This window comes from Podarcis raffonei, chromosome 1, assembly GCF_027172205.1.
Source record: "Podarcis raffonei isolate rPodRaf1 chromosome 1, rPodRaf1.pri, whole genome shotgun sequence".
NCBI classification, from domain to species: Eukaryota; Metazoa; Chordata; class Lepidosauria; order Squamata; family Lacertidae; genus Podarcis; species Podarcis raffonei.
The window spans coordinates 3,497,647-3,510,296 of record NC_070602.1 but is presented as its reverse complement, the minus strand read 5'-3'; the positions used below and the strand labels follow the sequence as shown (position 1 = coordinate 3,510,296).

Below are 12,650 nucleotides of genomic sequence, written 5' to 3'. Positions count from 1 at the left end.
CTCTGCAGTTTGCTCCCAGAAGATGTAGGGATAGCTGCCAGCACACAGAGAGAGCCTTGTTGGGCAGTCAAGGTGTGCATCTGAAAAACCCCAGAGGGATTTGAGAGGCTGCTCGCATTTTCAGGGCCCTGCAGAAGTGAAACATTTTCTGCTACGTGACAGATATTGACAGGAGGAGAGGGAAAACCCCACCAAGAAGGGTTGTCTTCCACCGTGTGTTTTATCCTGCTGGTTTTCCGCTGTCTTCACTAACATCCCTCCTTTTAAAAGTGACTTTCTGGAACCAGAAGCTCTGGTTTGGGAAAAATGAAATGATAGCCTTGTCAGCCAGCTAACCTTCCTTTTGAAAACCTGCGTGCACATCAAAGCCAGGTGGGAAGGAATACCATTTTTCTTGGCTCTTCTTCTTGTTTCTTTCTAGATCAACGCTGAAAAGGGGAGGACCCCCTCCGCTACCTCCAAAGGTGAGCAAACGCCGCAGCCACATGACGTGTTCCTCCGGGCTGAAATGCTGAAAGTGTGTTCGTGGAGTGTACTGAATTGGTTAGCAAAGAGAGGGGGCAGACCAGTGAGGAAGAACATGGGGCAAAAGAGGGCAGGGGCAGGAGGAGAAGCCGAGCTTTGCTGCATGTGGCATTTCCTCCAGGCCAGCTATCGAGGAAGGCGAGCGCTAGCACATCAGATTGCAAAGCAGCTGCCATCGGCATACTCGACAGCATACTCCATTGGCAGAACTGGTGCTGTTAACGTAACACACATTCTGCATTTCTAAGAACTGGATCTTTTTGTGTGGCGGCACCTAGACTGTGGAACTCCCTGCCTCTTGATACCGTACCCTGTTCAACGCCTGCTGAAAACATCCACGTGTAAAGAAGCCTACCCTGGTGTTTAGAAAGCTGGTGGCAAGCTTAAATCTGTTTGGGGTCTATTGTCGTTTTAAAATTATTCCTTTGGTGCACATTTTTATTTATGATTTAAAATGTAAATCAAGGTTTAAAATATAAATGAAAGGAAAAAAATATTACTTTTAATTTGTCTTACTGATGTGTTTTTGTGCTTTATCTTTTTTGGAAATCACTTTGGTTGGTTGGTTGATTTAACAATCAAGCGCTGCGTAAATGTTCTGAAATCAATCCATCTGCTTCGCTCTCTGTGTCTTCTCGCTCTAGCCCAGGCTCAGTATCTACCAAGAGGAAGGCCTCGTCGATGATGAGAAGTCCCAGACGATCAAGTATTGCCCTGACTCTCTCGGCCAAGCCCCACCGTCTCACCGGAGACAGAGCATCCCAGTGTGCGGGCCTCAGGCAGAACCCTCCCCAATTGGGATGACCAGCAGCGTCAGCAGTCCTGGTTTGCTCACAACCAGGTACAGCGACTTGGGTGAGTACCCTCATCCTGGGAGGGCCACCTGCCCTGCCGCTTGGGGCTGTGTGCAGAATGCACTAAATAATAATAATAAATTTTTATTTATATCCCGCCCTCCCCAGCCAAAGCCGGGCTCAGGGCGGCTAACAACAATAAAACAATACAAAAGTACAACACAAACAACACTCTAAAATCATTCATTATAAAATTAATTAAATTCAAGCCACTGGCCACCATTGGGCCAGAGCTCCGCGAAGATTGCCGAGGGAGGGAGTCAGACTGTGCCCTGGCCAAAGGCCTGGCGGAACAGCTCTGTCTTGCAGGCCCTGCGGAAAGATGTCAAGTCCCGCAGGGCCCTAGTCTCTTGTGACAGAGTGTTCCACCAGGTCGGAGCCACAGCCGAAAAAGCCCTGGCTCTAGTTGAGGCCAGCCTAACTTCTCTGTGGCCTGGGACCTTCAAGATGTTTTTATTTGAAGACCGTAAGTTTCTCTGTGGGGCATACCAGGAGCACCTGAGCACCCCAGTCATTGCAGCCGCCCCACGAGATACCTGGGACTGCGGGGCGAAACGTTAGAGGCAACCTCCACTGGCAGTTTCTGAAGGTGATGGTGCCAAATTAAGACTCTACTCCTTTGTGCTCCCATGCAGTCTGGGGGAGAGGAAGTTGTTGTTTTTTCCCTGTGGGGGGAGCAATGCTTGGTGCCCCATGCCACTGACCTGCAAAAGTCCCATTTCCCTTCAGTCGACCGTGGTTCATTCAGTACAGCTGCACCAGAGTGTAGAAGGAGCTGGCGTTTTCGTTTCTGCTTTTAAGGCAGAAGCTTTTTAAGCAGGCTTCTTAAATCATCTGAAGGGTGCCAACTTGGTGAAGTGTGCTGTAATTAAAAAAAAATATGGTCTACAGTAGAAAAAGACCGGGAGGTCACCATGTAGCATAGCTTGACATTTTGAGGCCCTGGCCAATAGCAAGGTGCCCCAGGCCAGAAGCTGGATTTTGCACCTTTGCCTCCCTAATCTACATTCTACACTCTCCCCACCATTCCATCCTGCCCCATTTTTTTTAAAAGCCCATGGACTGACCTTTAAAGCCCTAAACGGCCTCGGTCCTGTATACCTGAAGGAGCGTCTCCACCCCCATCGTTCAGCCCGGACACTGAGGTCCAGCGCCAAGGGCCTTCTGGTGGTTCCCTCATTGCGAGAAGTGAGGCTACAGGGAACCAGACAGAGGGCCTTCTCGGTAGTGGCACCCGCCCTGTGGAACGCCCTCCCTTCAGATGTGAAGGAAATAAGCAGCTATCCGATCTTTAAAAGACATCTGAAGGCAGCCCTGTTTGGGGAAGTTTTTAATGTTTGATGTTGTTTTGTGTTTTTGATACTTGGTTGGAGGTATGTATACCCCGCCCATCTGCCTGAGTTTCCCCAGCCACTCTGGGTGGCTCCCAATCGAGTGTTAAAAACAATACAGCATTAAATAGTAAAAACTTCCCTAAACAGGGCTGCCTTCAGTTGTCTTTTAAAAGTAAAACAGTTGTTTACTGCCTTGACATCTGAAGGGAAGGCGTTCCACAGGGCAGGCGCCACTACCGAGAAGGCCCTCTGTCTGGTTCCCTGTAACCTCATTTCTCGCAATGAGGGAACCACCAGAAGGCCCTCGGCGCTGTACCTCAGTGTCCAGGCTGAAGGATGGGGGTGGAGACGCTCCTTCAGGTATACTGGACTGAGGCCATTTAGGGCTTTAAAGCTGCTAACAAGCCAGCAAGTAAAAAACAGACTAAGCGTCACCAGTATATCATGTCATATTATATCATTAGCAAGTATATAAAGGCATCTGTATTCTAAAAACAATATGAACGAAGCAGGAACTTAAATTTTTTCTTCTTTAGGCAACGGGGACACTGTACCAAAGCTCGCGGAGGAGAACGCTGACGGCTTGGGCTACGTGCCACAGCTGCCACGGAAAAAGGACAAGCGGGAATATCTGGTGGGTGGTTTTGCACTTGGCTCCCTTGCGTGGCCTCCTTGTGGCTGCACGTTATTGCCTGCCTCCATCAATCTGTACCCAAGAACTGCTTTGGGAATTTAATTAATAGTAGTAATGTTGATGATGATCCTGTACCAGGAGTGGTCATGTGTACCAGAATGTATTATTATTATTATTATTATTATTATTATTATTATTATTATTAATTGTTTTATGTTTTTAAATAATTTTTAATTAGTTTTTTTAACATATCATTTTCAACAGTAATTAAACATACTTTTACATCTTATTCAAATTTTTGACTTCCATCAATCCTGTCTGACAGTATTAATCCTTTCAGACAGTATTATTTATTTTTGTATACTGCCCTGTTCCCGCAGGTCTCAGGGCGGTTAATGTACAGGTAACAAGGACAAGGTAGCCTGATCCAGGCTTGAAAACAGAAAGTTGCACACCGCTTTTGCGAAGCAACCACATAATATGTCAGCTTGGATTTGAATTTCACCCCCATCCCTTTAAGGTGTTGCTCCCAAGGATCAGTGTTTGCCTTCCAACGGTGGTTTGTGATGCTCTTTTTTTCCCCCTTTCCACAGAAGCCAGCAATCAACGGCCTCCCACCGACTCCCAAGGTGCTGGTAAGAAAGCTTTTTGATTGTGTACGAGGAGCTGAAATGGCACGTGTTGAAACTGCTCTGCATGTTGCGCCGTTTTTAGCTTTGCTTAGCCCTGAGAGGAAGGGCCCAGACAGAGACGAATTCTCACTCTGCAGCTCCGAGAGCCAGTGTGGTGTAGTGGTTAGGAGCAGTAGTCTCGTAATCTGGGGAACCGGGTTCGTGTCTCCGCTCCTCCACATGCAGCTGCTGGGTGACCTTGGGCCAGTCACACTTCTCTGAAGTCTCTCAGCCGCACTCACCTCACAGAGTGTTTGTTGTGGGGGAGGAAGGGAAAGGAGAATGTTAGCCGCTTTGAGACTCCTGAAGGGGAGTGAAGGGCGGGATATCAAATCCAAACTCTTCTTCTTCTTCTTCTTCTTCTTCTTCTTCTTCTTCTTCTTCTTCTTCTTCTTCTTCTTCTTCTTCTTCTTCTTCTTCTTTAATGTTAGCCCCCTGCCTTTGAGCCAGGCTCCCATCTCTGTTTCTTTTAACGGAGATCAGGGTTTGCAAAAGCATCTGTGCCCAGGGTCAGCAGCATTGCCTGGCATACTGGGGCATATACTGGGGTCTCCGCAGCACTGCAGGGGCCGTCCCCTTGCCTGCGCCCTCCTCTGTTTCAGCCCCCTGGGACTTCATTGCTTCCTGTTCATGCTTGCATGTGAGCTGGCTTTCCAGAGGCGGGGAGTGCATGCTGTCATGGGCCAGGAGTCGCCACGTTACAATGGTGTTGATGTAGGGAAGCCCCCTTTCCCCCACCTTGAACAGCAGAGGGGTACTAGGTGGGCTCCCAAGGGTTTTACGGTGTTGCTGCCTCCACTTAATAATCCAATTTGCAGGAGAAAAAGATCAGAAGCCAAGATCCTTGTGGGAGCCTGGCTCAAAGGCAGGGGGCTAACAGATTGAGGTTGAATCCTGACAAGACAGAAGTCCTGTTTTGGGGGGACAGGAGGCGGGTGGGTGTGGAGGACTCCCTGGTCCTGAATGGGGTCACTGTGCCCCTGAGGTGCGCAGCCTGGGAGTCATTCTGGACACAGCTGTCCATGGAGGCACAGGTCAATTCTGTGTCCTGGGCAGCTGTCTACCAGCTCCATCTGGCTCGCAGGATGAGACCCTCCCTGCCCGCAGACTGATCGCCAGAGTGGTGCATGCTCTAGTTATCTCTCGCTTGGACTACTGCAATGCGCTCTATGTGGGACTACCTTTGAAGGTGACCCGGGAACTACAACTAATCCAGAATGTGGCAGCCAGACTGGTGACTGGGAGCAGCCGCCGAGACCATATAACACCGGTCTTGAAAGAACTACACTGGCTCCCAGTATGTTTCTGAGCACAATTCAAAGCTCTGCTGCTGACCTTTAAAGCCGTAAACGACTTTGGTCCAGTATACCTGAAGGAGCGTCTCTACCCTCATCATTCTGCCCGGACACTGAGGGCCTTCTGGTGGTTCCCTCGCTGCAAGAAGCCAAGTTACAGGGAACCAGGCAGAGGGCCTTCTCAGTAGTGGCACCTGCCCTGTGGAATGCCCTCCCTTCAGATGTCAAAGAGAAAAACAACTACCAGACTTTTAGAATACATCTGAAGGCAGCCCTGTTTAGGGAAGCTTTTAATGTTTAATAGATGGTTGTATTTTAATATTCTGTTGGAAGCCGCCCAGAGCGGCTGGGGAAACCCAGCCAGATGGGCGGGGTATAAATAATAAATTATTATTATTATTATTATTATTATTATTATTATTATTATTCCCATCCCGGCACAACCGGTCATTTCTCTGGCCTCTGAGACATCCATTGGCCATGGCCCCCTCATCTGCTTTGTTCCTTTGGGTTTTCTAATGGTCAGAGGAACTAGAAACTTGTGTGTTGCATTTACGCCAATGAAGACACCCCGTGGGGTTTTTCCCCTTTTTGCTGTTCCAGATGGGAGCCTGCTTCTCCAAAGTGTTTGACGGCTGCCCTTTGAAGATCAACTGCGCCACATCCTGGATACACCCGGACACGAAAGGTGAGGTTGACTTTCCGTTTTTGAGCCAGGGAGGAATTCACACCCCACCCCAGCTGCGTTTCCGAAGAGGCTAAGCCTGTTTCTCCTCCGCCATGTTCTAGATCAGTATATCATCTTTGGCACGGAGGAAGGCATCTACACTCTGAACCTCAACGAGCTCCATGAAGCCACCATGGAACAGGTAGGGGAGAACTGCTCAGGCCAGCAGGATCCTTCTGGGAGGCCGAGGCCAGGGAGATGGGCAAAGCCCCCTTTCAGGATGGGGGACTAGCTGCTCCTCCTCCGGGGCAGGAGGGCTGGATGGCCATTGTGGGTGGAGCAAAGGGCTCTCTAGTCTTCCCTACTCTAAGTTCCACCATGTTAAGACAGCAGTGGAAAACCTGTGGCCTCCAGGTGCTGCCGGACTCCAACTCCCATCATCTCTGGGTCTTGGCCACACCGCTTGGGGCAGATGGGAGTTGGAGTCCAGCAATACCTGGAGGCCACAGGCTCCTCACCCTGAGAAAAAAGAGCTTCTCCCTAGCTAGTATCTGCAGCCATGTGACTTAAGATCAGCCTTCCCCCAGCCTGTTGCCCTTCACATGAACCACAGCTGCAGCCAGCAGCATGCCATCCTGATGGGAGCTGCAGTCTCTAAAACACGAGTTCCGCTTTTGTTTTACAGGTGAAGCTCGAAAAATTAGAATATCGTGGAAAAGTTCGTTTATTTCAGTAAATCAACTTAAAAGGTGAAACTAATATATGAGATAGACTCATGACATGCAAAGCGAGATATGTCAAGCCTTGATTTGTTATAATTGTGATGATCATGGCATACAGCTGATGAAAACCCCAAATTAACAGTCTCAGAAAATTAGAATATTACATGAAATCAGCAAAACAAAGATTGCAAATAGAGCAATATTGAACCTCTGAGAAGTAGAAGCATGCATATGTACTCAGTACTTGGTTTGGGCCCCTTTTGCATCAATTACTGCTGACAGCACCCATGTCACGCCGCATTGAGGCAGTAATAAAGGCTGGACGTATCTCGCTTTGCATGTCATGGGTCTATCTCATATATTAGTTTCACCTTTTAAGCTGAATTACTGAAATAAATGAACTTTTCCATGATACTCTAATTTTTCGAGTTTCACCTGTACTCATTTAATTTCCCCAGGCCATCCTTTTAAGATACTGTCTGAAAGAGTTTTTATTCTGTTCTGCTGCCCTGCTTTTATTGTGTCTGCTGTTTTTCAATATATTTGGTTCCAATGTGTTGGTTCTCATTGTCTTTAGTTATTCAATATCACCTCGGGAGGTGACGAGGTCCCCCCATACTGGAAGCATTTAAAGAGAGGTCAGGCCGTCCTCCGCAAGGGAGGCTGAGGTTGCATCCTGCATTAGAGAGCCTCCTCTGAGGTGGACTTCGTGGCCTCCAAGTGTCTCCTTCCGACTGTAAATTTCTGTGGTCTGTGAGTCAGCCTGGAAGTGTGAGGGACAGAGAGGGGTTATATAAGCTATGTATATATGAAAATAAAACAGATTAAAACCGAGTGTAACTCTCGAAAGCTTAATAGTAACCTCATGACCCAATGCATACTGATCTGGGTATACACCCCATTCATCACAGCAGGACCTAACTTCTGATTTAACACAAAATCATAGAGTTGGAAGGGACCAGAAAAATTTAACCTGGGAACCTGAATTGCCAGAAACTGCCTTCCACGCTTCCTTTAACGCCTCCCCAGTTTTTCACCCATGGGAATCTCTTCTGCTCCTTTTTCTAGCTGTTTCCGCGGAGATGCACCTGGCTCTACGTGATCAACAATACCTTAATGTCGCTCTCAGGTATGTCAGCTGCTAAAGAAATGCACCGCAAAGCTTAAATGGGGGGTTGCAGGGGAACAGGATATTCTCTTAGGAAATCTTCCCTTTGGTGTGCTGAATTTAGCTTGGCTCACGGTAATGCCACGGAAGTCGTTTTTAATTTGTTTCTTTCTCTTTTGCTCTCTGCAATTTGCTTGGACCTCTCTGGATGTTTGGGGGCTGTCCTTTTTAGAAGGTAACCTTTTCCCACTCTGTATTCTTCGTTTTTATTCAGTATTTGCATTTAATGTTGTGATATGCCAGAGTTTTGAGACAGGCCATGTTTCTGTTGCAGGGAGAACATTCCAGCTCTACTCTCATAACCTAATAGCTTTATTTGAACAAGCCAAAAAAACAGGCCTTGCTGCTCATATTCAGACCCACCGGTTCCCCGACAGAATATTGCCCAGGTAAGCTAGCACTCTCTTACCTCTTGAACCCAGTTTCAGGGCTAGCCGACATAATGCCTTCTAGAAGCTGCAGGGACTACAACTCCCATCAGTCCCAGCCAGTCAAGGATGATGGGAGCTGTAGTGCATCAGTGTCTGGAGAGCACCGCGTTCACCGTCCTGGCCGTAAGTGCGCCTTCCCTTGTTTTTTTATTTATTTAGATAACACAGATTGTAAGCTCTTGGAATAGTTAGGTGTGTGCATGTTTTCCACTATGCAGTAAATCATTTTTAAAAGTCAAGTAAAACTGCAGTTTCAAGAAACAGGAAAACATGGGGCAGAATTCAGTATTGCACTCTAAGAGTTGTTCCATCAGCACAAGGGTTTTGGCTTCCCTGATGGAGTGGTCACCCCTTTCCTCCCCCTCTGTGCTGTCCTGGGCATTTTCCAGAAAGCCACACGCACCCCAGGCAATTTGCAGCGATGTGGGTAAGCCCTGCTACACTAGCAGGAGTTGTTGCACTGGCTCACACTAGCGCAAGTATTCAGTTGAATCCGTCCCCAAGTGCCCAACGTTGTGGTTTGGGCCTCTTCTTACCCCATGAGCCTGCCTGGACATGAAAAAATCTTCTTCCAACAACCCTCACTTAGCTTCAGAGGCAAGTGGCACCTTATCCAAAGAAACCTCATTTCTTGGAGGTTTTTAAGCAGAGGTTCGATAGCCACCAACTTTCAGGGATGCTCTGATACAAAATGCAAAATGCCTTGATAAAGAACAGGATATGAAATCTTGCATGGGGTGGAGAAAGGGAGAAGGGGATTAGACTGTAATGAGAGCTATCAATCATCGCTTCTCATGATAACTGTGTTTTACCTCCGCTGTCAAGAGGCAAGTACCATATTTTTCACTCTATAAGACGCACCAGACCATAAGACCATAGTTTTTGGAGGAGGAAAACAAGAAAAAAAATATTTTGAATCTCAGAAGCCAGAACAACAAGCGGAAACGCTGCGCAGTGCAAACAGCGATCCCTCTTGCTGTTCTGGCTTCTGGGATAGCTGCGCAGCCTGCATTCGCTCCATAAGACGCACACACATTTCCCCTTACTTTTTAGGAAGGAAAAAGTGAGTCTTATAGAGCAAAAAATACAGTATATTGCTAGACACCAGGTGCTGGGGAAGAACAGAGGAAGAATGCCATTGTGCTCATCTCCAGAGGCATCTGGTTGGCCACTCTGGGTAGCAGGAGACTGGACTCAATAGGCCTAAGGCCTGATCCAGCAGCCAGGCTCTTCTTATCCTTGTAGATAAGAAGTCAGATAAAACACGGGAGGTCTGATTTGTGGGGGAAGGGGGGTTACATCAGGAGAGCCCTGCTGGCTCAGGGTCCATGCTTTTGGAAGGTCCTCCAAGGGAACACAAAGACTACCCACTTCCCTCTCGTATGCTTCCCCCGGCTGCTAGGGAGAGGTAGACTGCCTCTATCCATGGAGGGTCTATTTTGGGCCCATTTTGCAAGCTTGGGCAACAGTCACATTGGTTTTGCTCCATCTACATTCCTGTTTATATTCAGCAGGCTGAATACAAAAGTGACATAAGACATAGGCCTAGTTAAACCAACAAACCATTAACAATTAACTCTCATTTCAGGAAATTTGCCTTAACGACAAAGATCCCGGATACAAAAGGGTGCCATAAATGCTGTATAGGTAGGTCTTCCCCTTAAGCTTCTGGAGACAACCTGCTCCCAGCTTTGTGGATCTGCTTGGACCTTCTCTGCCGGGGCATCTGCTCCTCCCTCCCTCCAAAGTTTGTTACCTGCTTATACCCCACCTTCCTTCCATCCTGGAACCCAAAGCAACATATATGTGTTCAGACCCTTGGGCTCTCACTTGTGGGGTGCCTCAGGGTTCCGTCCTCTCCCCTATTCTTTTTAACATCTACATGCAGCCGCTGGGAGAGATCATCAGGGGTTTGGGTGTTCATCAATATGCGGATGATACCCAGCTCTACCTCTCTTTTAAATCCGAACCAGTGAAGGTGATGAAGGTCCTGTGTGAGTGTCTGCAGGCGGTTGGAGGATGGATGGCAGCTAACGGATTGAGGTTGAATCCTGACAAGACAGAAGTACGGTTCTTGGGACTGGTGTGGAGGACTCCCTGGTCCTGAATGGGGTAACTGTGCCCCCGAAGGACCAGGTGCGCAGCCTGGGAGTCATTTTGGACTCACAGCTGTCCATGGAGGCGCAAGTCAATTCTGCATCCAGGGCAGCTGTTTACCAGCTCCACCTGGTACGCAGGCTGAGACCCTCCCTGCCCGCAGACTGTCTTGCCAGAGTGGTGCATGCTCTAGTTATCTCCCACTTGGACTACTGCAATGCGCTCTACATGGGGCTACCTTTGAAAGTGACCCGGAAACGGCAATTAATCTAGAATGCAGCAGCTAGACTGGTGACTGGGAGTGGCCACCAAGACCATATAACACCGGTCCTGAAAGATCTTCATTGGCTCTCAGTAACTTTCTGAGCACAATTCAAAGTGTTGGTGCTGACCTTTAAAGTCTAAACGGCCTCGGCCCAATATACCGGAAGGAGCGTCTCCACTCCCATCCTTCTGCCCGGACAGTGAGTTCCAGTGCCGAGGGCCTTCTGGTGGTTCCCTCGCTGCAAGAAGCCAAGTTACAGGGAACCAGGCAGAGGGCCTTCTCGGTAGTGGCACCAGCCCTCCCATCAGATGCCAAGGCAATAAACAACTGTTTTACTTTCAAAAGACAACTGAAGGCAGCCCTCTTTAGGGAAGTTTTTAATGTCTGATGCTGTATTGTTTTTAATATTTTGTTGGAAGCCACCCAGAGTGGCTGGGGAAACCCAGCCAGATGGGCAGGGTATAAATAAATAATAATAATAATAATTGATACCAAGTAGTATGCAGAAGATTGGGGTGGGGAGTCAGCGTGATGGAGCTGGCCTGTCAAAGCTGAGCCGGCCAAGTGAGTTCTGCTCCCAGCTCGCCCTCTGCGGGAACTGACTCAGTCCTAACCCTTTGGGGTTGTTCCTCTGCTTTTGTGTTCTTCTTCTGCAGTGAGAAATCCCTATACAGGCCACAAATACCTCTGTGGAGCATTGCAGCTGGGGATCGTTTTGCTTCAGTGGTATGAACCGATGCAGAAGTTCATGTTAATAAAGGTGTGTGAGGCCGTTTTTTGCGCGACTTCGTGGTGGCGTTTCATGGGAATGCGTCCGCTGAGGGTGGAACTTAAAGGCTTTCGTGCAAGACATTAAGCAGTTTCAGATCTGGACTGGGAGTCGCATCTGCCGTCCGTTAACTTCTGTGCTTGGTTCAGAGTGTTGATGCTTCTCATCAGAGCCCTAAAAGACCGCTTTGAAGGGGCAGCCAAGACTTGAGGGGCAGGGAGGACCCCTTCACCATTGACCCCTGTGCCCTCCCTGCCAAGGCCCTCCCTGCAGCTCATCATCACACTGTCTCCAACTCCAGCATTTAGAGTATCAGATGAAGGGCTGCCTTTTCAGGAGAGCCTTTTGAAAGTGATCCTGAGTCTTCTATACCTGTATATTTTTATTTTGACGTTGCTTTTCTTCATTTGCATTGCAAGGGGAGTTGGACTAGATCAGGGTTTCCCAAACTTAGGTCTCCAGCAGTTTTGGGACTACAACTCCCATCATCCCTAGCTAGCAGGACCAGTGGGCAGGGATGATGGGAATTGGAGTCTGGAGACCCAAGTTTGGGAAACTCTGGATCCTTTGGCTTCCTCCCAACTCTGCAATTCTGATTCTATAGTGATCTTAATTTACCGTATTTGTCTGTGTATAAGATGCCCCCAATGTATAAGACGACCCCTATTTTTTTTAACCCAAAATTAAGAAATTAGGTTGTTTAGCTTTGGGGGGGGGGCTGGGGGAGGTCACTTCAGCCAATCGCTCACCCGCCTGCCCGCCACTGCCGATCGCTTGCCACAGCCACCGCCGATTGCACACCTTGCTGCAGCCGCCAATTGTCTGCCCGCTCGCAGCCACCAACTGCCCACCCACCCACTTGCCACAGTCACCAGTCGCCTGCCCAATTGCCACAACCACAGCCAATCACCCGCAGGCCTTGCCGCAGCCACCAATCACCCTCCCAATCGCCGCTGCCAATCTCCTGCTCGCTGCTGCCATTAATCACACGTCCCCCCTCTGCATTCACTATCCACGTATAAGACGACACCCAATTTTTGCCTCTTTTTTTTAGCAAAAAGCATCGTCTTATACACAGAAAAATACGGTACTTTTTAAAAAAATGCTGTTGAGTCTTGTCATTGTTTACAGGGTGAGATCTAAATGTTGAAAATAATTTAGATGTCCACTCAGTAAGCAGCCAGATCTCAGAACAGGCCGGTTGCTGTTCAGTCTCAT

General features: G+C 48.4%; 1 protein-coding gene across 2 annotated transcripts in view; it reads left to right on the top strand.

Moving 5' to 3' along the window:
• MAP4K5 (mitogen-activated protein kinase kinase kinase kinase 5) overlaps positions 1–12,650 on the top strand; it is a 96,490-nt gene that overhangs the window by 76,165 nt on the left and 7,675 nt on the right. For both annotated transcript variants that reach the window (XM_053387425.1, XM_053387354.1), the window contains 10 exons: positions 422–464; positions 1,170–1,380; positions 3,250–3,347; positions 3,941–3,982; positions 5,917–6,001; positions 6,103–6,182; positions 7,771–7,831; positions 8,145–8,259; positions 9,890–9,948; positions 11,320–11,423. In XM_053387425.1, coding sequence (XP_053243400.1) covers positions 422–464; positions 1,170–1,380; positions 3,250–3,347; positions 3,941–3,982; positions 5,917–6,001; positions 6,103–6,182; positions 7,771–7,831; positions 8,145–8,259; positions 9,890–9,948; positions 11,320–11,423 — 898 coding nt within the window. The remainder of the gene's footprint in view (positions 1–421; positions 465–1,169; positions 1,381–3,249; positions 3,348–3,940; positions 3,983–5,916; positions 6,002–6,102; positions 6,183–7,770; positions 7,832–8,144; positions 8,260–9,889; positions 9,949–11,319; positions 11,424–12,650) is intronic.